The 23657-nt window shown below is 40.0% G+C and overlaps 1 protein-coding gene across 32 annotated transcripts in view; it reads left to right on the top strand.

Moving 5' to 3' along the window:
• Positions 1-21812, top strand: part of TCF7L2 (transcription factor 7 like 2) — a 226048-nt gene extending 204236 nt beyond the window's left edge. For 3 of the 32 annotated variants that reach the window (XM_006134979.4, XM_006134978.4, XM_025190692.2), the window contains 7 exons: positions 2292-2417; positions 4464-4623; positions 5370-5477; positions 12148-12196; positions 12737-12787; positions 13895-13967; positions 19627-21812. In XM_006134979.4, the coding sequence (XP_006135041.1) occupies positions 2292-2417; positions 4464-4623; positions 5370-5477; positions 12148-12196; positions 12737-12787; positions 13895-13967; positions 19627-20062 (1003 nt within the window). In that variant the 3' untranslated portion in view covers positions 20063-21812. Of the gene's footprint in view, positions 1-2276; positions 2418-4463; positions 4624-5369; positions 5490-12147; positions 12197-12736; positions 12788-13894; positions 13968-14551; positions 14626-15404; positions 18125-19626 lie in introns of those variants that run through there. The other 29 variants (XM_014579442.3, XM_014579441.3, XM_014579445.3 and 26 more) reach the window with 24 other exon arrangements.
• Positions 21813-23657: the final 1845 nt, after the last annotated feature.

Below are 23657 nucleotides of genomic sequence, written 5' to 3'. Positions count from 1 at the left end.
ATTGTTCATTATTTTCCATTATTTGTATCCTGCTAGAGCCTGGAGACCCTAAGAATAGGGCCCTGCAGTGCCAGACATTGCATAGAGAGACAGTGGCAGACAGTCCCTTCTCCCTAAGAGCTTCCACTCTAGATAGACCACAGAGGCAAGAAATAGGAGGGAAAAGCACGGCACAGGGAGATGAAGTGATTTGCCAATGGTCATGCATTAGCTCAGTGGCAGAAATGGAAAGAAAATCAAGATCTCTTCACTCCCACATCAGTGTGCTGGCTACTAAGGATATAAAATTGCTAATTTTAACTGGTTAACCAATGGACCAGGGGTAGGCTGCTCCAGCCCCCACCGGTTAACCGTAACCAGTAAGCCTTGCCCATTACGGGTGAGGCTTACTGGTTAACCATTAATATCTCTATTGGCTACTTTGCGAACCTGTGCAGAGGAGAAGTTCCTTTCCCTGCTCAAATGTTCTGTCCCCCTGCTCCCATCCGCCTGTCCTTTCCAGTGCAGGGAAGGAGAAACCTTCTAATACAAGAATAGTTGAACAGTTTCCTTGGAGACTCATGCCAATGGGGGCTCTGGTCCCAACAGTAAAAGTCAAAAATAATAAACACAGTCTACTCTCTGTCCTCCTCTTCCCCTACCATGAAGGCTAAAAACTTTCCTTTTCATCACCTCTTTCTGGCTAGGGCCTGAATTCCCTCTCCAGAAGAACCTTAACCACCTTTGAATTCTCTGTCCCGTCAGATCACTCTTCCCACCACTGCCATGAGACCCAAAACACTTCTCTTAATGATCCTGAGTTCCACCAAGTAGTAGAAAAACATCTACAAAGCTGTACTGGAAGGTTATTTATCAAAGGGTTGTTCCATGCCCCTGCATAAACATCAGCACAAAATATTTTAGACCGCACGTTCTTAAAGAACTTACTTATTAATATTGGTTAGAGAATGAACTAAAAAGATCATGAAATCCTGTTGTCACCTCTTTGCCCAGATTCATACTTAAGATATCAGTGAGTTGTATAAATCGCTGCTATGTCAACATAGATATTTATCAGGAAAAGTCATTGTACGCACATGGTAGACGAAAAATCCTATTCTTAGTGTACACAGTATAGCTAGAGAATTCCCCCGCATGTATACCGAATATCCATGGAACTTTCTCCAGGCCAAGATGCAATCAGAACTCAGGATACACATTTACAAATAGAAAACGTTATTTAGAGAACACACAGTTTTGTTTTGGGATTGGAGTTTTTGTAGCGTATCAAATCCCCCGTGAGCCAAATTTCTAGGCCCATTTACATCCCGTGAAATCCCAAGCGTTTCAGTGCAGTTCCCTGAGAGCAGGTTGTGCTCATTCTTTTTCCTATTTACTGTGAAACCTTTTTGGACCACGGAGTAATAACAAATGTAATTGCTCTTTTGAAAGCTTGTTGATTCGTTGCTTGTTTTTAATAGACGTTATTTGTGAATATGCTTAAAATGGTTTTAGAGTGTATGTTTTATGGCCTTGACCCTACAGTTAAATTCACACACATAGGCCACGTTCCCCTATGGATTCAATTGTAGGCCTTTGTCTATGTATTTAACTGTATGAATTAAAATAGATGTCATTTCTCTATATTTTTGTCATTTTTAAAAAACTGAAGTATTCTTGGAGGTTTTTGTTTTTGTTTTTTTTTAACATGGGCTTATGCCTTGCTATGTAAACCACATGGTTCAAAATATAGATCTTCCGACCCTCTGAAAGCAGTATAGCACAGAGGTTAACCAAACACAAATACATGTATTATTTTGCTACATCCATAAAATGTGGCTAATGAGGCATGTACAAGGGATTGTCAAAATGCATATAAATTGTGGCAGCATTAATATTTTATTTCACTGTCAATATGCAACAAAAGATGTCATCCTTAATTCTCAACCTGATTAGACCTATAAAAATTGGTTCACTAGTTGCCACTGGTAATTTTACAATAAAGCAGCAGACCGCTGCTTTCCCTGCAGGTAGCTGAAATTCCACTTTTCCATCCAAGTTCGTCAGTGGAACTTGCCTTTTGCGAACGATGTTAAAAATCATAATGTCTCATGTCAGTAAGGATAATGAAGGGGAAGATTGGCTTTAATGACATTAGAAGAATCATTATGTTTAATTTATCACTAATTAATGCTTTCATATGCTTTGTCTGGCTGTCATATGCTTGTTATGTACCTTTTTAATGTGTGTACACATCCCTCCCCATTCATTCATTTTTATTCTGACGATTTACACAGTTTTCTCTCCTCTAGGTTTCCTCCACATATGGTCCCACCACATCACAGTTTACATACGACTGGAATCCCTCATCCGGCCATAGTCACACCAACAGTCAAACAGGAATCGTCTCAGAGCGACGTTGGCTCACTCCACAGCTCGTAAGTTTTACAGTCATTGTTTTATTTTTAAGACAATCTAAATGCAATGTGGGGGGGAGGGAGAGGTTCGCACCCAGTTTTTCTAATGTAGGTTTTATTTTGCTGTGATTTTATTGTAAAAAAGAATATGAACCACTTGATTGGGTCTTCTGAACGTAATTGACCATAATTTAATTGGCCTTGTGTATCAAAATAATAATAATGGTACTTAATTCCTCACAAGACTCCTGAGAAGTAGGTAAGTAGCTATTAATAATGCACAGCTGAAGAAAATGGAGATAGTTAGTGAAAATGTCCAACAGTTAAGGTGTCCAATAATTTTGTGTGTCTCTATTTTAAATGCCCATCTTGAGACACATACTTGCATTCTACTCAGTACCTAGAGATGAGGGTACACAAAATTAGCCAATTTTGGGGGGGGGGGGGGCGGAATAGGAATAAGTGACTTGCCAAAGGCCACAGAGAGAATTGATCTTTGCTCTGGGATTAGAATTTAGGAGAATCTTTGTTTTTCCTGCCCTGTACTCACAACATGCCTGGTACTCCCTACTTTGAACTACGAATTTTCCGCCACTTAATTGTCTAGGTTTAATCGGGGGCACTGGTGGGTGTTTTATTATTGTTTGCATTATGTCAGTGCCTAGGAAACTCAGTCATGGACCATGGTCCTGTTTTACTAGGCACTAGGGCCCAGACTCTCAAAGGTATTTAATCTCCTAGTACCCTTTGATTTCAGTGTGAATTAGGCACTTAAATATATTGGAGGATCTGGGTCTATATCCTTACTTCTGTTTTCTTAAGGGGAAAATATATCTGGCTATGTTACATATATTAAGTGGGTTTCTGGTAAGAATGTGAAAATGGTTCTCATATAGGGTTGCCAGGTGTCTAGTATTAACCTGGACAGTTCAGTATTTTTGCGTCCTGTCCGGTAAAAAAAATTCAGAAAATACTAGACACCTGGCAACCCTACGACACACTCAGCAACTGGGCCCGGCCCCCCGCCCCTGGCCCCCCTGCTTACCTGGTTCCACAGGGAAGTTCCCTTCTGGCTCGACCAAGAAAACAAGATGGCCGCCGGAAAAAATCCTAAAGACTTGAGCAAGGGGAGGCAATGCCTTCCCTGGGTCTTAGTGCTCAACCTTTCCTCTTCCTATCCCTATTCTGACTCTGCACGCACTTAAAGGGGCCATGCTGTTTTTATTTATTTATTTTGCTCAACAATTTTGGTCTCCCCTTCCCCCCCTCCCCCTTCAACAAAATTGTTTCCCTGGTGGTTTTTTTTGGGAGGAGGGCATGGGGCGGTATTCGGTATTTATGGTTACACCATCTGGCAACCCTATTCTCATAAGTAGCAGTCAGCTGACTCTAAAGAACTCTGAAACCGTTACTTTTCAGGGGCCAATTGCAAAAGTTTCAAGTATAAGATGCCAGTAGTTTTGCTGTGGAACTGTATTTAAGAGGAAGAAATGAGTAGTCCTGTGGCACCTTAGGTTATGTCTACACAGCAGCATTAATCTACTCTTCATCTACACAGTTCTTTCGACATAATGTCAAAATAATGTCAAGCTGAAGGACTTCTTACTCCATCTCCTTAACCCTCATTTTACGAGGAGTAAGGGAAGTTGGAAGAAGAGTGCTCTAGCTCGGACTTCCTGCTGTGTACATAGCACCAAAAGCCGAAATAAGCTATTTCGACTTCAGCTTCATTTTTGACGTAGCTCAAGTTGTGTAGCTTGTTTCAGCTTTAGCCCTGCTATGACGTACCCTTAGAGACTAACAATTACACATATCATGAGCTTTCGTGGGCAAAACCCACTTCAGATGATCTGCAGAAATGGGTTTTGCCCACTAAAGCTAGCTCACTCTCTCTCTCTCTCTCTCTCTCTCATTGCCATAGGACTACTCATTTTTAAAGTTACAGACTAACATAGCTATCCTTTGAGACTGTATTTAAGAGGGTAGGGTTTTGGGGAATGAGTATGATGAATGTCTGAGAGTTCTTACTGTGAGATTTTTTTTGTCTGTTCTATCTTCATCACCCAGAAAACATCAGGACTCCAAAAAAGAAGAGGAGAAAAAGAAGCCACACATAAAGAAACCTCTTAATGCGTTTATGTTGTATATGAAGGAAATGAGAGCAAAAGTCGTAGCAGAATGCACATTGAAAGAGAGTGCAGCCATCAATCAAATCCTGGGTCGAAGGGTAGGTAACTAATTAAACCAAAATGAGAGAGAGAAAACCATATGGTGAAATTCTCCAGGAAACAAAATCTATTGCAAAGACGGAAGGAGTGTAGCCTTAGTCTGAGTATATATTACTGGATTATTTTGATATTGCATAGGGTTGAAAGATCATTTCAACAGAAAGCAAAATAAACTAAAATACCTTCCTGTTTGTATTTGTGTTTGCTTTTCCATGAGCATATTTTACTACGTGGCACCACTTGTGGGACTGAAATAATAATGAGATTGATTCTTTCAATGCTATTTCCATGTCTCAGGACTTGAAAACTGAGATTTCATGTTATTTTGGCTCTAGAAGTGGCTCACTGTGGTTTGTAAGGGGCTGCGAAGAATGTTGCGTACTAGCACACTTATAGACTGGGGAAAAAAATGAATATGGGGAAGAGTCTGGGAATAATGAGAAGGAGATGCTTTTCCCAAAGCAGTAGTGGTTCAGATCTGGGTCCTGTTAACAAATGATTGTGGGTTTGTTCAAAAAAAACACAAGGACTGAATGAATGTAAATGATGAATTCTGTCTTAGCAGAGCAAACCTGGGTAAACCAGAGTCGTAAATAAAATATTAACTTGCTGTGCGTGCCAGATTATCTATTTTTATCTGGCTTTTTTATGAAAATGGAATACAAACACAGATACTGAGTTATATTGACCTATTGTATTTTAATATGTTGTGCTTTTGATTCTTTTTTCTCTTCCCCTGTGCCAGTGGCATGCATTATCCAGAGAAGAACAAGCTAAATACTATGAGCTGGCAAGAAAGGAACGGCAGCTCCATATGCAGCTTTACCCAGGCTGGTCCGCACGGGATAACTATGTAGGTGGCTATGTAGGTGGATATTTTTTTCAGTAGTAGAGTTTGTAGAAATGTATTGTTTACCTTTAACCTGCTGAACTACGTCCACACACTGCACACAAGCACTACTTTGAAGGGGTATCTCAGGACCCCAATCTGGAAACCACAGCGGACGCTTCACCCGCATTGCCAAAACAATTGAGTGCAATTAATAGCCCTCGACTTGGAAGAGGCTCCTTCGCTGGGATGGCAAAGGATGTAAAAGGTTAGAACTGAGGCATGTGAGTAGAGCTCTGTGAAGAAATCTTGCAGGGTTTCTGCCTTCAATATGCCAACCACTGGAAGATGCTATTAGACTTGTGTTCATTTAAAAAAAATAATCTCCCTGCAATTCTCCCTTTCTTCCACAACAAAAATGAATCATGAGTGTCTTGTGCTTACCTGTGTGAGGGTCTAGTGGAAAGTGGAAGAATGACTTATCCTAGCTTCAGAGAAGGACTGGCAAAATGTGATGTGTTTGAAAGTCTTGCTCTCAAGTGAGGCTAACATAAATTATTCCACGCTCTACTGTTGTATATTTCAAATATGTTATGCCTGACTGTGGTTCTGTTTTAATATGCTTCTATTGTTTGGTCTTCTTTACAAACATATCTTGAAATTGCAATTTCCAAGCAGCAGGTGGGGTGTAGCCTGGTTGATTTTTATTTATTTCCCTCCTTGAGAAAGTCTGTTCACAGCATATGCTACTGATTTTCACTGTCTGGTTCCCAACTCTGTGCCCTCTCTTACTATTGAGTGCAGTACTCTCCTCTAGGGGCATTAAGAATGATGCTGGTGTGTATAGAATGGAGTCCATAAATTCTTAACAGATTGGTAGCTGTGCTAATCATAGGGCTTTGTAGAGGCTTTAAAATTCCTAACACTATAATATAATAATGCCCCGCCCCCTGCCTATTTTTAGGTAGTATTAATAAGTTTACAAATCCTTGCATGTAAATATCAGGAACAAATCAACCAGGGTTTTGTTAAAAAGATACTGCACAGAAATGTAGTTGTCAGAAGTCTAGTTTAATACAGTTTTACTATAGTACAGAGTGAGTATCCGTACAACACCCATAATGTCGTATCTAAAGTGATTTGATTAAATGCACTGAAATCTCTGATTACAGCATGTATAACAGGCCAGCAATGTCTATCACATGATGATGATGATAATAATAATAATAAAAGGTGTCCCGGTATTTTTGTGGGTGAATGTACTTTGTTAGAGTATAAAATAAATGGTAGCCATATTTCTAAATATGTATTTGTCCTCTGACTGTTTCGCTTGATACATAAGCGGTGTGTTATTTTTTTCTATAACAGCCATCTCCCCCTTTATTTTATTTTTTTTACCATTCCGTTGCAGTTCGACTGCTTTTTCTTTCCCCAGAGAGAGGCTATCTATAACCTAACATCTGCTAGCAGATGGGTTATTAATTTCTCATTTTCTTTTGTGTGGTCATTTCCACTGGGAAGCCCCAGAAGGATTACCAAAGGCTCATTTAGTAATACACATTGTGATAGTAGACTCTCAGTACTCCCTAACGATTGATATGCCCACCATGTATACATAACTTCTCTTCTTTCAAATTTAAGGCCCAATCCTCAAACACTTACTTACTAGTGAGCGTTAAGCTTTCCTCTGCATCTGGTAGTAGTTTTTACAGGACTGAGCCCAAAAATTCTTGTTCTAATTCTAGCTGTGTTGGTCCCAGGAGATTAGAAGAACAAGGTACAGGAGGCAACATCTTGTATTGGACCAGCTTCTATTGGTGAGAGAGAGGGAGAGACGCTTTTGAGTCACACAGAGCTTCATATGGTCCGAAAGTTTGTCACTCTCACCAAAAGACGTTGGTCCAATAAAAGCTATTACCTGCCTCCAAAATTCGTAACAGCTGTCACAGACATGTGGCTTGGAAAAACGTTTAAAATATCCACACACCATAATAATACTTGGGTTGGCTTGTTTTTTGCCATTGTCTCCTTTGTGTCTAATTGGTTTTTAGCCATAAACGTTACCTGCGCACTCTATGTATAGTGGCATACATGCGTCCCTGCATATGCCAGTGCACTCAGGTGTACAGAACAGGAGAAACTGTTTGCAGTCTGCAACAATGCATGAGATCGCTATAGTTGTTATAGAATGCCTAATATCTCTGTACCGGAATAATGTTATATTACTATTTAAATAACTAGTTTTGCCTGTTGAGGTATCAAAATCCTCTCATCTCCCTCCTTCCCCAACCATCTTTATTTTCTCTTCATCCCTCTTCATCCCTTATCTTTCTGTGCTCTCTGGGCATAAAACAATCCTCTTTAGAGGGGAAGGCATAGGAAAGAGGTCTCCGTGGGGTCCAGCAGCAGCTCATGCCAGCTTCTCCATCAACACACACGTTTTCGTTGGTATGGGCTGGATTGAGACCATCAGACCATAGGGCTTAGTAGTTCTTGGTACTGTGCAGTCTGATATCCTCTTGGGAGTTCTATAAGGAGTAGTGCTAGGACCTGCCGTATGCTTAAAAGCGGTTTCAAGGAACGTTCATTCTGCTTTGGTGACTGTCGCTGACAGATGGGCATGTACCGTGTCTTAAATGTTTAGGACCTTTACATTTGTCCTCAGCATGTGAGCAAAGAGAAACCCTTTCTTCTCAAGCTAAAAAGGACAGGATGAGAAAGCCGATGCTTTCCCAGCGGCTTGATGCTGTATCCCCCCCTGACCTTCAGGGGGAACCTTGCTTCAGTAGGAGAGCTCAATAGCCTCGCATCACACAGGCACATCAACTACAGGGTCCCCCCCTTGCCCCTCCCTCCTTCGCTCCATTCAGAGTTCTTGGAGTTTTCCTCCTCCCTCAGGCTTTCTTTGGACAACAGGCCTTCCAGAGATCTAGAAGGGAGGCATGATGGGGGCACCAAAGCTTGTTAAATCATATCCCATCATCAGCAGTTTCACATCAAGCATCGAAGCTTTTGAGACACATAGCACATCCCTTCAGCAATGCACGCAGCACTTTCTAGCAACCGCAGATTTCAGCCTCCTCTTCCGGTGGATTTGGGGAATGCCTTGTTAGTGCCTCAGGAGGCACATTTGGTCTTCCACATACTGGTAGGAGAAACCATGACTCACTGAATGCAGCGCTCAGTATTATGTATGGGGATTCTTTACCTCAGGTACATGGGATTCAGTTTAGCAGGGCTCCTTCATTTCTCCTGCATTCAGACCGGTTGTGGGGGAAGTTTCTGCATTTCCTTGTCAGACAAAGCTTGTTTGTCAGTGGATTTTGAGCCATCACGGCTAAGGGTGTTATCTAGCGTAATTTAGTAAACAGCACTCGTATGTGTAAACTTCCAACACATAAGGGGGGATTTATCACAAAACTTTTGTAGGAACTGGTATTGACTTATGCCACATTTGAAAGCAAGTTCCTATGCTACTCTTTTGGCTACTGAATGGATCCAGCAACGTTGTCTTTGATATTAACAGAAGAATCAGTATATATAGGTCCAAGGAGAAGCTGGACTTAGTTGTGCAGAGAGAAAGAAAGCCTGCCAAAAAAGTCAGCAAGGGTTTTATATCCAGATCTAGATCTCTGGTAGCCAGAAAACTTGCATAGCATAGGGATGAAAAAATCCTTGGACTTTGCCATCTCCATGGAGTAATGAGGCAAAGAAGAGAAATGTGTCAGCTGTGAGGCGCCTTCAGAAATGTCTAATCAAATATCTTCTCATTGTGCAGAAAGGGTCTCTGCTGGCCTCTTTCTCCAGTGTTAATTAGGGTGGAACGGCGTTCCCCAAGAATGTGTTGATAAGGAACCAAAGATCTCCTTGGTATAAATATACTCATTATTCATTTTTAATTATAGCACATTGATACCTGGCTGGAAGGTCTGGTACAGTTGGCATGTGGTCACTGGCTCAAAATCCACTCCCTCTTTTTATTGTATTTACCAGCAAAGGAGGTGCTGGAGCTGACTCATGTCTGTCCCCCAGCTAGCCCTGGTCTGATAGTTCTCCAATATCTTAAACTGGTGGGAAGCAATCTGTTTTCTCTTAAACATACCAAAAAAATTAAATAAATCAATTCCAGAAAGGGGCCCTTTCTGTCTGTTAACCTGTCAACGTGCTTCTTGAGCTAGGAATTAGAGATGTACGAGCCTTGGTCAATTAGGCCTGGTTACACTGAAGAGAAAAGTCAACATAAGATACGCAATGCCAGCTATGTTAATTACATCACTGAAGTTGACAAATTTTAAATCATGTTTTCGGGCCATGCACAAAGCAGGAGGTCAACGAAAGCAAATGCTACCGTCGACTTTCCTTATTCCTGGTGCGGAGTAGGACTGGCATGGGAACGCACTCCAAGTTTGAAATAGCGGGTCTTCTCTGGACTTCACTATCGACTGTGGCAGTGTCTATCTTCTGCGTAGTGTAGACATGGACTTGCTGTGTTGTAAATCTGGAGCAACTCCACTGCGTGAAGTTACTCTGAATTTACATCGGTGTAAATGAAAGTGGGAGCAGGATCCCTGTTTTTGTCTGTGATGTATTGCCTCTGGACTGCTTAGCAAAGTGTCACCTCTCTATTCCCAAAGTTTCTCAGGGCAGTGACTGGAATGGCCTCTGCAGTTTTACATAAATTGTACCAAAGGAGAGCCAAAGATAGCAGCCCCCCTCTGAAAATCACCTCAGATGTGACTGAGATAATTCCCCATTAACAGTAACTTGGGCTCAGAATTACTGGAATATCCATTAAAGCTGCCAGCACACACAGCTTTCCTTTTATCAGCAAAAGTTTCTCCTGAACAAGACTGTACTTGTCACATCCAAGACAGCAGGGTGGCAGTTTACTACCTGAACAGGCAAGGACAGACAAATTCAGAGGCCTTTTGCCAGGAGACCTACAGGATTTTTTAAACTCCCTCTTCAAAAGAACCTTCACATTTTTGGTCTTACAAAGTAGAGCATAAACATCTCAGAGGAGATGCTGAGCTGCAGCCCAAAATTAACCACTCAGATGGGCGTCAGACCAAGTAACTGAAGAAAAGCCATCCCATGTCTACGAGAACTTTCTGTCCTCCCCTCAGACGTAGCCAGGTCTTCAGAAGCACTGCAAAGTCCCTACTTTGAGAATACAAAGCTTGTTGCCACTTGACCACAAGAGACTTCTGGCCTTAGTGATTCCCTTGTGCCTTCTCACCAGTTCCTATTATTCAAAGTCGGAGATCTCCGTGCTGCTTCTAGACAACTTTGCTGTCCTACAAGTCATCACTTAGGTATCCAGCCATCCATGAACATGAAAGAATCTATTCCCCTTGCTCGAGCCTTGAGAGCCTTCAAAGTCTTTGTATTGCTGTGCAAGCTGTGTCACAGAATGCTGAGGGAGGACATTAGAGAAGGAAAGGTTACTTACTAGAGAAGAGATCCCTTTCCTTTCTGGACTGCAGTCAGTCCTTTCAGCTCTCCCCTTGTTGAAATAGGAATTTAGTTTCCACAAGATTAGGGCTATGTCTACACTGTAGGGGAAAGTCGGAAAAAAAAATGGAAATTGAGGTTCGCAATTTGCGTATTTTTTTTTCTGCTTTTCTTCTGAAAGAGGCTTTTCCAACATTTGGCCTGTCTACACAGGGCCAAATGTCAGAAAAAAAACTCTCTTTCAAAACATCCCTTCTTCCTCATAGACCAAGGTTTACAGGGATGCCGAAAACACGTTTTCTGAATTTTTTTTTTGGAAAAGCAGACTTGTTCCTCGGACGCGGCAGAGCTTTTCTGGGATACTGTGTAGACATAGCCTAAGATTAGCCTTGTGGTAATGGCCTATGTCATGCTATTTGAGGTGAGTATAAGAAAAGCAAGAGCAAAGAACAAAGCAACAAAAACAAAACCACCTACCTCAGCCTGTTTGCTTTTGACAACATGTACAACTTACTTACTGGAAAGAATTGTTTGGGAAAGGACCCACGTTTGATAAAACATTACTTACTGTTTGGTTTTGCCATGGGGCAGAAACTGTAGAGTGTTTTAGATAAAACACTTTGATTTTATTCAGTTGCTAGGGTTCCTGTAAATTCTTAAACCTGTATTTCTGCATGTTAGCTTTTTCCCTGTGAGCTTCTCCTTTTCTATTTAAATAGTCACTTTTTGCAATAGGGGCCATGTCTGAGCACTCTCTGTCTCCAGTGTTCTCAACGTGGACCTGAACCAAAGAGCATTATGCCACCTTGAGGATACCACCCTAAAAGATTTTGGCCCATTCCAGGCATTGGGGATGTCTGGCAGAGAGAAGTGAGGTGTCAGATTTATTAATTTGCCTTGCCATGAGTTGCCCCTTCTAGCCCTCATTCTGTCGCTCAGCCACTTACAGGACCCTGCTTTCATGCTTCAGGCTCTGGTGAAGCTGCTTTGCGACTAGAATAGAGGGCTAAGCACAAGGTAAGCAGGCAGAGCCATGTCCTGCACAGATGGCATGGTCGCTTCCCGAGCTTCCTTGAGATGGGCAGGAGCCACAAGTGTGCTCCTTTGCTCAGGTGTGTCCTGCAACATGGTTTGTTGCCTGGTGGGGTGAGCTTTCAGGACAGTTCTCCCTTGTCTCGCTCGGCCTCATCTTAAAGACAAGTTCCTACAAATCCTTTCTGTTTGTATATGTTGCTTGCAGGGAAAGAAGAAGAAGAGGAAAAGGGATAAGCAGCCAGGAGAGACCAATGGTAAGTAAAATAAGTCAATATTCCTTACTTAGTGGAACAGTAGAGTATGTGACCTTCTGTTCCTAGGTTTTGGGGAGGGAAGGAGGAAGGAATGGGCTTCTCCTGGCCGTGTTGGCCACTGATCCCTATTGTAGTCAGCCTTTTATTTTAGCTTAATGCATTTTAATTAATTGTTTACGGCCCTTCTAAAACTAGTAACCAAATCACTGCATGTGAAGCATTTTGTGAAATTAGTTGAATTTGTTCTTAATTATTACAAAGCCATTAATTTTAGAACCAGAGTTGTAATGCCTATGCCATTGTTTTAAAGTTGTGCGCTTCTTTTGTGTGCGTGCGTATGTGTTTGGCATTAATTTGGGCTGTACCTGTGTGTTCTGATGCATGCCTTACAGTGGTAAATCGCGCCCATTTTAAATTAAGGAGGTTTGCCATTCTTTGTAGGCTATTAGAAATACTGCATAGGCAATCTCATAGTCAATTTTGCAGAAGCCCTGATTTAATTTTTTTGAAGCCTTTGTATAATTTGTTCTTTTTTTTCAGAACACAGCGAATGTTTCCTAAATCCTTGCCTTTCACTTCCTCCGATTACAGGTGCTAATGTCATTTTGAGTCATTTTGAATAGTTTATAAACTGCTTTTTAATTTTTTTTCCTGCCATTATAGATTTTAACATTAAACACTTATGACATTTAATGGGAAAAAAATCCACACGTTTTTACCGTATATATCTATATAATATGCTTGGTAGAATTTTTTTAATTTTGTTTTTGTTCTTTTATTTTTTGTTACATTGCTATTAAAATAATAATAAAGTAAAAATAACGCAAGAGTTGTACTAACTGTGCAAATTGAATATGCAGTATTTCTTTAAAGAGACTGATAAAGAAGGAAATCAGTAATGAACCTCCTTAATCTAATGGCATTTTTCACGGCTCCCACTAAGTCTTCTCACATCAGCATGCCTTCGCAGTATTATTTTTTTTATTTCATTTTGATTTTGGTTTGTTTGTTTATTTTTCCTTTCTGTTCATGACTATCCATCGCAATTCACTAGCTTGACTAACTTGGTACATTTTCCCATGCTTCACAATTTTTTTTCTGGCTAATGCTAACATGCCCATTCTGCAGTCTGCTTCTTCTTATCCATTCCTCCCCCCCCCCCTTTTTTTTTGAAAAATTATTATCAATTAAAATTTTAAAAATGAATGTTCTTCCAAAAGCTGCATTATCCCAATAGAGACTTCCCCCCCTTTTCTCTTTTTGTATGTGTGTGTCTGAGTTGAAGAAAAAAGCATGTTCAAGAGCTAACCTCCATACTTAGCTTCTTTTTTCTTCCTTCCCCTGTCCCCCAAAAAAGAGAAAAAATATGCCCCAAAACCATCATTTTAAACAAACCATAGTAACTTCCCTCTTGTTTTAAATGAGAAGAGACAGTCCTTTAGAAAGGGATACTGCAGCTTTAATTGCAACAGCTAATTTCAAGAGTTGAATAAGAATGTGATTATCACTATTTTTTTAACTTTTAAATCGAAAGTCGATATTTTGCGATTAATAATGAGGTCATTGATTTTATTCCCTTTTTTATTTTTATTTTTTTATTTTTATCTTTCTCTTTTTTCCCCTTCTCTCTCTCTCTCTCTCTCTCTTTTTCTCTCTCTCTCTCCTTTTTCTGCTCGCTTCTTTCTTGAACTCATTCAGACCTGAGCGCTCCTAAGAAATGCCGAGCGCGCTTTGGCCTTGATCAACAGAATAACTGGTGCGGCCCCTGCAGGTGTGTATAGTTTTCCCAGACTCGCTATGGCTGGTTTGCAGCTGGTTTATTTGGTACTTTCCCCTTTTTTTCCTGCCTTGTTGCTTTGTAGCTCTGTGTTGTGATCTAGAAGACACAAGGGAGCGGGACACTGCCATGAATTATCATCTCTCTGAAAGGGTTTTGCTTTTTTCCCCCCTCTTTCCTTGCTGCTGCTAGCCAGAAATCCACTGTAAAACAGCATCAGCCTAAGCATATCTGATCCATGACTGCAAACACAATCCTGCCCTCCCAAACTTCTCTCAAGGAATGTTGCATACTCTGAACATATTGAAGGCTCTTTGAGAATGCAAGCATTGAGTGTGTTCAAAACAGTGGGCTAAGTGAAGCAAATGCACAACCGTGTAACCATTTTAGAGTTTTTTGTTTGGTTGGTTTGGCTCGTTGTGGAAGCCCTCTTTCTTTCATACCGTTGGTGAGAGGGGAGATTACCAAATAAAACTGAGACAATTTAAGAGAAACGTAGCTGTAGCTAAGATTTCACATCCAAATGAGCTCTATCCACCATTGTGTTTGTATTTTTTGTGTTTACCTTATGCTAACAGATGCAAATACTCCAAAGAAGTGTCGGGCATTGTTCGGGCTTGACCGACAGAGTTTATGGTGCAAACCATGCAGGTATACTACCCAATTAGGCCTTTGGGGAAATAAAAGCATTCTGTCCTCTCAGTTCATTTGTGTGATTTATTTTTTTAACCTCCTCCCCACCCTTCCTGCCTTCTCTCTCCCACAGCATCAAGTGCTAATAATCTTTGATTCTCAAAATTCCTTGCTGATGTAATGCCATTACTTTGCTTTCTTTACCAATAACCTTTCCCTGGTGGTAGAACTGGGATCAGGCGAACCCTGAGGTACTCTGAAACTGATACAGCAAAACGAATGCTTAGGTGGACATTTGCACTGCATTTGTGTGTGTGTGTGTCCACTGTCTCCAAAGGGTTAAAAGATTCAGTGATCTGCAGCTCTACACTGGTGTTTTCATCACAATTGTATGTAGGCCAGCCAGTGTTTACAGCTTATATTGTACTTACGCCACCAACCTATTTGTAAAACTCACAAATGCACGTAACAGATCTATACTTTCTAACACCATTGTTTTGGAAATTCTTGAAATTGTAACCCCACAAAGTGAGCTGTAAACACACGAGCTGTAGAGAAAACTAATTGCAGCTTTGGTAGGACAGTTTTCAGCATTGAAAGGAAGGCACCTAACAAGCCAAATTTCCCGACAGCCTATGTTCTGCTGCAGGTTTAGACCAAATCTGTAGCTCCTCCATGGATAACTCAAGAGGTACTTCTTTCTTGGTGGAGGGATACCAGCTAGTTCTTTTTCTCATTCCCTTTCCATAATGACCGCATTTGGTTAAATTTGTTATTTCTTTGTTCTGATACAAGCAGTCTTTGAATATGGAATATTATGATGGTAGGTATTTCAACCAAAACCACACTCTGTATGTAGTGCTTTCCTCTCTCACCTCTCCCTCTTACTCATGCCCTTGCCATGTGCTTCATCTTCATTTAGAAGATAGACTAGATGTTCATCTATTATGTGCATGCACACACTCCTTTTGTTTTTCCCGATGCCACGCATAAACATGGATTGACAATGTACTATGTGTCTCACCATTAAGATAAACAAAGGCTCATAAAATGTCTTCAAAAGATTGCATTCTGCCCCATTCGGAATTATGAGCTCCATTAGAAGCATGCTTAGTACTGTGAGTTGTGTGTGAAGTGCAAAGACAATCACGTTAGATGTCAATGTCAATGCATATGTTAAATACCTTTTGAAAATAGCAATTTAAAATGCTTTAAAAAAGGGGGAGGAGGGAGGAAATCCAGCCTAGAGAATGGGTAGCCACTTACACTGTGAAGAAGTAGAAGACTTGAAAACTATATAGTAAAGACACTTATAATGTGTTTAATTAAACTTATAGTGTGGTTAATTTAGTGCAACGTGTCAACAGATACTTATGTAGTCTATAGATAATGTATTTGATATGTGTCAAACTTTATATGCTGAGGGATTGTAAGAACTAGCTCTACACCATGTTTGTGTCATTTATCATTCTCTATCCACTTATATCAACATCATACTGTTAAAGCTACATTTTATCATTAGAGGGACTTTTCATTAGAGCTGTAGGATTGTCAGTTTGGCAGTGCATTAGTTGTGTACGATGAGAAATAAGCCCTTTCTTGTCTTCATTTTTTGCCTTAGATTATTCTGGTTTTATTCAAAAATATGTGCAGCAAGTTAGAGTCTTTTTATTTGTAACAACTTTTATTATAAGTATTGCCTGGGATAATATGATCCCTTTACTGTCATAGCTCAAGCTTTATGTTTATTGACTTTTATTTTACATACATCATGGCATTTTCTCATTAGGCAGAATATAGGTCAGTGCATTTCGTGTGCTGGTGCTACTTAGAGCTTCTTGTTTATAGAGTGTTAGTTTTCTGTGGTGGATCTTTGAAAGAGGTGATACGTAGTTGGATAATGTGGCAGAAACAGATGCGTTTGACTAGGTGGAACCTAGAAAACACTTGCCATTATCCAGGGTTTTCATTTCTGGTAATAGCAGTGTGAGATTAGTTTTCATAGGTCCTGGTTCACCACCAGTATAAAAGGGCACATATTAATATCATCATTAATAATAATATTAATATTTATATAGCTCTTACCATTTTCAAAACATTGTCTGGACTCTGTTCCTCACAATGTGCTTGTCTGATGGTAAGTAGCTTTGTTATCCTTAGTTTATAAACAGGCAACCCCATGAGTTTGCATCATAGCGGCAAGACTTTGGGGCTTACAGATCTGTGGGTTTTTTTCCCCCCCACTTACTCCCTTGAGTGAAGTTGTGGCCACTTACACTAGTGGTGAATTTGGCACTGTATCTTTTGTTTTTAATTAGTTTTTTGGCATTCTGTGCTATGCAAATAGGCACAGAAATACACTGTGGTGACCCAAAGGGCCTGTTCCAGCATGGAAAAACTAGTTGAAGCCACATAAATATACCAGGGGAAGCTGATGTTAGAGAGACCTTCTTTTAAACATGGGTTTGCAGACTAGCAGCTTTCACGTTGACATTAAGAACTGAAGATTTAATAGAAGTAGAGAGAAACATTAGGCTAAAATCATTAAAATGAAAGATAATTGGGACAAATTTGACTTTAGAGAGGGTATTAACATCCCAGGCCAAAACGACCTTTCACATCTGTGCCCTGACCATCTGCTTTGCCATGAGGTGTTTGGGCTCTTACTATCAGCCATATGTTATGATAGTGAGCAACCTCGGCACCTGATAAGAGCCGATATGTGTTAGGTGAGCAGAATTTGAATCCTCTGTGTGCTAGGAAGTGAAATTTCTGGAGACCTGGGACCATGCTTGCCTTTCCATCTAGTCATTAGCTCTGACCATTCCAACACGGGGCATGACGCAACATGTCCAGATGCTGTTCAAAAAAGCCGGGATTTGCATTAAGGATAGGAGAGCATTGCACAATTTCAATTTAGAACCCGAATAATGTGGAACTAGACGTGGAGGTTTGGGGGGCGGAGAGAGAGGTATAAGAAGTAATCTAGACCATTTACTGCAATTACTCTTAACACTCAGCTATAGGTTTTCAGTGTTATTTGATGAGGAATTTAGCAAGGTTCTGTTTTGAGCCCACCGAATTATTTTCCCATCTTTTAACTTTACCCTAATAAAGCATGGTTTGCTACCTGACTTCTTCATTTTTCTTTCTTTTCTTCTTCTTGTTTCCTCTCCCTTCCCATCCCTCTCCCCACCTTTCCTTACTTTTACATTTTTAAGTGCATGAATGCCTTTGTTTTTAGCATGTATTGATCTGCAGGCTAACGTGGTTAAAACTCTAATAGCCCTAACCTTTTACCTTTCTGTGTGGAACTTTGAGCAGAACCTCAATGTATTGTCTAACTCTGGTAAGGGAGTGTTATGCCATGGAAACCTGCCAACTCCCTCTCTGAAGCAGGTGTAAAGTAGGGTTCAGTACCAGACCATATCTTTTTTCCAGGAGCAGAAGATTAGATCCAACTCTTAGTTTTTTAAAACAAACAAACAAACAACCTCGCTTCAAAGATAAAGCGGAGGGGAGAGCTTATTTTTCCCACCTGAACTGACACAACAAAATACCCAGTTGAGCCAAATCCACCATTGATACAAAAGCATAAAATCTACTTACTTGAATGGAGTTACAGTTGCTTAGATCTGAGGGAAATTCTCCCATTCACATTGATATTCCATGCTTGATAAGTTGGGAAATAAACCCTTATTTTTACTCAATTCCTTTTGCCATTTCTTGGTGAGTCGTTTAACTGTTCTGTCGTATCCAGTGGAACTAGTTAGAAATGTAGTCTTTTTTTTTTTTTTTTTGTAAAGTTTAGCTGACTTTATCCAAGAGTTTGATAAGCATTGTCAATCGGAACACATAGTGTGACACATAGTGTGATACCGGGTTTAGCACTTTCCATAGAAAAGCTGTGTTTGTGTGGCATGACTTTTAGAGTAACTTTGGCCACTGAATTTTGGTCTGTGAGGTGCTAATTCTTTTTGTCCTGCATATATCCATCAAGAAAAGACATTATGAAACTGTCCTCATTTATTCGTGGCTCCAAACTTGGTGGCAAGGGGGCAGGGAAAAAGGGAGAAATTAGTTTTTTGCGGGGTGGGTGGATATTTTTAGGTCACCTTTTCTTGTGAAACACCCATAATTCCTGGTGTGAACTGAGTTCTATGTTGCTCCTTATCTTTTTTCCCTGTTGTTGTGCTGTTCACTTACTGAGATTGAATCCTGCTTTGAAGTTACATAAATGGCCTCTCAAAGGACTATTCTCCCCCAAACACAGAAAAACAACCCAGAATACCCACTCCTTCCCTACAAAACAAGAACAAAAAATTAAAAGCCACAACCTGCAGGCCATACAACCAGTTATTCTTGTTATTTTGAATCATTTTCTGTTTATCTTGTTCTTCTTCTGACTTACTTTGTTTTTATTTCCCTTCCTTTTGTTCTTCCTCGTTACATTTCCTTTCTGTCTGACTCTGGATTTGGTGTGGTTCTTAACAGAGAGAGGAAAAAAAAGCATGAGTGGTAGTTCTCATCTACTGCTGCTTTGCTAAGATGTTATGTCTCAAAGTCTTTATATCAGTCGCTTAAAAGCAGCCTTCAGGTGCATGGTGTTACAGCTGTTTACAATTGGATACAAGCCGACATGGATAAATTATTAGCACTCTAAAGTTTTTTATTTTGTCAGGGCTAAATTTTTGCAGGAAGAATTGACCATTTTAGGAAAACAAGTTCATAGACGAGAAGAGTGGGCGACAAGAACTTGAATCTGAACAGTGTTCATAAAAAAACTGCACAGGAGAAAGAGAAAATTTGTCTCCTCTCCAAGTCAGGTAGCAGAAAGTTCAGTTCCTTAGAGGAGTTAATTGCTTTATACACACCCAGGGATACTTTTAAGTACCTCACAGGCTCTGGGTGTGACCTGTTCAGAGATCAGGGTAGATTATTTATGGCTCTTTGTTTTAGATACCTTTCTCCATTAGCATCTTTGCCCTTTATTCACAGATAACTTTCTCCCTGTTTCTAGGAGAAAAAAAAAGTGCGTTCGCTACATACAAGGTGAAGGCAGCTGCATCAGCCCACCCTCTTCAGATGGAAGCTTACTAGACTCTCCTCCTTCTTCTCCTAACATGCTAGCCTCCCCCACAAGAGACTCAAAACCACAGACTGAACAAACGCAACCTCTCTCGCTCACATTGAAACCCGACCCGCTGGCACACCTCTCCATGATGCCACCACCGTCCTCTTTAGTCCTGTCCGAAACCTCTGCTAGCAAGCCCGGTGCCCCGTCTGCTACTAATTGTCAGAATGGGCCATTGGATCATCCGCCTGCCACTTTACAGCAGTCAGCAGCACCCTCCTCATCATTAGCACAACCTTCGACATCCTCCTTGCATTCCCATAATTCTTTGGCTGGGACACAGCCCCAGCCACTGTCACTCGTAACCAAGTCTTTAGAATAGCTTTAGCCTCTTTAGCCCTTGCTTTTTTAAAAAGAAAATTGTGTTGTTGGGTTTTTTTTGTTTTTGTTTTATTTGGTTTTATTTTTTAATTTGTGCCACATGGCTACATTAGTTGATGTTTATCGAGTTCATTGGTCAATATTTGACCCATCGTTATTTCGATTTCTCCTTTTAAATATGTAGATGAGAAAAAGCCTCATGATTCTGCCAAAATTTTTATCAACAGCTGTTTAAAGTCTTTGTAGCGTTTAAAAATATATATATATATACATAACTGTTATGTAGTTCCGATAGCTTAGTTTTAAAGACTGATTTTAAAAATTTTAAAAAAAAGAAGCAATTTTGAAACAGCCCTTGCAGAAGGTGTTGGTTCTTTATTATTTGTATTAAATACGAGCTTGCGAACCAATCATTTTACATCTGGTTTTTAAACCTTTAAGGGCACAATGAATGCAGTGCCGCTACTTTTTTTTCCTTTCTCGTGTGAAACAACTTTTATTGTGATGTTACTTGTTATTGTTTAAATGTACAGAAACAAAAGGGTTAAAATGTGTTAATAAACCTTGTTCCATGGTGTTGTTCTTTTTGGGGGAGGGAATGCTACTCAACAATTAAAAGTATCACAACGCTATTGGACCAGTAGTATTTATTGCTTTAGAGATTGCTTGTTGTATCTGTATGTTGTCCATTTTTAAATATGTTTTTCCCTTTTTTTTCTTGAAACATTGTATAAAGGTTTTTTCCCTTAGTGTAAGCATCTTATATATAACAACTCATTTGTACAAGGTTTTTAAGTTTATATATAAATGTGTATATATATATTTTTTCGGGGGAGGGGGATTATTTTGATTTTTTTTTTCCTGTATGAAACACACAGTTGCCACCAAATGGACATTTGCAGATGCATTTTGAAGGATCAATAGTGTAAAAATAAAGACATGAAACAGAAATTGCTTTAAAAGCCATTACACGTATAAAAAGACTTGAAAATTTAGCAAGGGAATTTTTAGCACGCTGTTTGAAAAAATAGCAACGTCCAAGTGTCTCTCATTCAGAACTGCAGTTGAATCCCCTGCGACAGTAGAACTGTAGCCCGTGTACAAAATTTTTATGTGCCAAAATTCTCAGTGACTTAACTTTCTCCCAATGACTTTATTTTTTTTAAATGCTGTAATTTTTTTGTTCATCATGTTTTGCTGTGATGTTACATAGGTAGATATGTATGTAGTTTTAATGTCACCTATAACAGACGTGTTTGGTAGCAGATTGTCCGGAAAGCATTTAAAACGAAGAGGTGTAAACCCTTAAGGGCCAAATTCTGTATATTAGATTACTCATAAAAGGAAAATCAGACTGCCACTTTTATGTACACTTACTACATACAGGTAGGTAGCAAACTTAAAACAAACAAAAAAACTAGGCATGTTGATGTTGCAAAAAAAAAAACGCTGTATAAAGCTGAAAAATTGTTCATCTGTTCATTCAGTGCCATTGTAGTTGACATGAAGCGATTGTAAAACTGTCTCAGATTTTTCTCTGGTTTATTAAGATGCTAACTATAACATTTTTTGTGAATACTTTGAATGTTTCCTAACAGTTGTGATGTTACTGTTCCGTTTTATGCTCTTATTCCAATTTTCATTTTTAATGGTTTGGAAGCCATTTTTGTAATGAATAAATGTTCATGCTGTACAGTATCTGTAGCATGCAGTTCTGGATTAATAAAAGCAACTTAGTATGTGCAGAAAAAGCCTTGTCAACTCATTTGTGTGCTGATTGCATTTTATTGTGGTCTTGCAGGTTGATACACTTTGCATGCCATGAAGAGCTGGAAGAAATGTTTTCAAAATTTCACCAAATGACAAAAAAAAATCTTGTATTCATGAACATTTCACCAATTTTTAGCCTCCTCCAAATACCAATATGTTCTATTTATGTACTTGTTGCTGGGATCCTGCAGTTGTTCATTTCAGTGAAAAAAGGTCTTTTCTTTGCTCAGCAAACGTACGTGTGCAAACCAACAGTGATATCACTTTTATGTTAAGCAATTAGCTCATTGCTGGCATTATACAATGAATAAATAATAACATGAACTGAACATAATGTTATTCTCCCCCATTTGATTCTGATAGTTGGAGAGGAAGATTGGTCTGATTGGTTATACTTTAAAATCAAACTCCATTTTCTCAGCCCAGCAATCTATTGATTCATCAGGTCAGTTTCACGTCATAAAGGATGGAATTCACCGTAATTGAGACTTAACGTGGCACACATACGTAGGACCTTGTTCTGCTCCTCTGCTGACATGAACTGACATGTGATGTGTGTTTGAAAGAAAAAGGTTACATTTTGATGCACTTTGGCTGATTACTATAATTTGGAGGGAGTGGCTCTTAGGTTCTACTGTTGCTTTAAAAAAAAGCCATTTACAGCATGTCCCACCATTTTGTTTCTGTCAATCAAAACCCGAAAAGGACTAAAGAATATTTTCAAGACTGCTCAGTGTCCACAATGTAGGGCTAAGGTTTTAAAGGTCCTTAGTACCCAGCAGATCCCATTGAGAATATCAAAGCTGGATGCTGAGTGCTTTTGAAAATCTCACCCTAATTCTGGCAATTTTTGCATGATAGTTTAGTGTTAAGGCCATATTTTGGGGGGAGGAGGGACAGAGAATTTTGGTACTCTTGGATTACAGTCTTGGGACAACTTTATCACCAGATATTCCCATTGTTGATACTGCCAGCACTGGCACTAGCTAGTTAAATCGGCATGTTTACCTAGTGTGAAATTCACCTCGTAGAGTGCCAACACATGACCAATGCCCCACTTGAGTATCTCAAAATAGGGCGCCAGTAGAACCTAGATAGTCACATAGGCATTTTGCTGTTCCTCTGTCAAATCTTAGCCGGTGGCTCTCCTTCATTTCTGTGGGCCACAAGATTGCTGTAACCAAGAGAGTCTCCCAGGATAGGGTGGTTTTGCTCACTGAGCTAGAATTTGCAGGAGGTGCTGATTGAACCGTAGCGGCGCTTTGATTGGATGCAGTGGGAGCACACGGCTCTTACAATGTTGTGTGCAAAGCTCACTTCAGGTGTGTCACTTTAGTAATACCGATGGGGGGAAGAAAACCTACATGGATGGAAACCAGCAAAATCTGTCAAGCCTGCATGTGGGCAATGGTAAAAAAAAAATGTCTCCCAGGCCACACATGGAACCCCTCTGGCCACAGGTTGCTCTCTACTGAGATAAGAGAACAAATGAATAGGTGAATGTGTATTTAAAGATGGCTGTTGATGTTTTCAAAGCTGACTAGTGAATTACATTGCACAAAACCTGGTTAAAATTTGTGAGAGCTGGGTGGCTAAATTCCCTAGTCATCTGAAATCTCGGCCATAAATATTGCTAGAATATTATGCCGAAGTGGATTGCAAAGTTGAATTCATACCATTTAGGGCAATTGAATAGTGCTTAGCATTCCTGCAGTTCTTTTCTTCCACTGGCCTCCAGGTAGTTTACAAAGAAAGGGGAAGTATTGTTTTATAGGCAGGGAAACTGGGCTCTCAACAGTGAAATAAGTTGTCCAATGTCACTAAGG

This window comes from Pelodiscus sinensis, chromosome 8 (genome assembly GCF_049634645.1).
Source record: "Pelodiscus sinensis isolate JC-2024 chromosome 8, ASM4963464v1, whole genome shotgun sequence".
Lineage (NCBI taxonomy): Eukaryota > Metazoa > Chordata > Testudines > Trionychidae > Pelodiscus > Pelodiscus sinensis.
The sequence above is the reverse complement of the archived record's forward strand: the minus strand, read 5'-3'. Positions and strand labels throughout refer to the sequence as shown.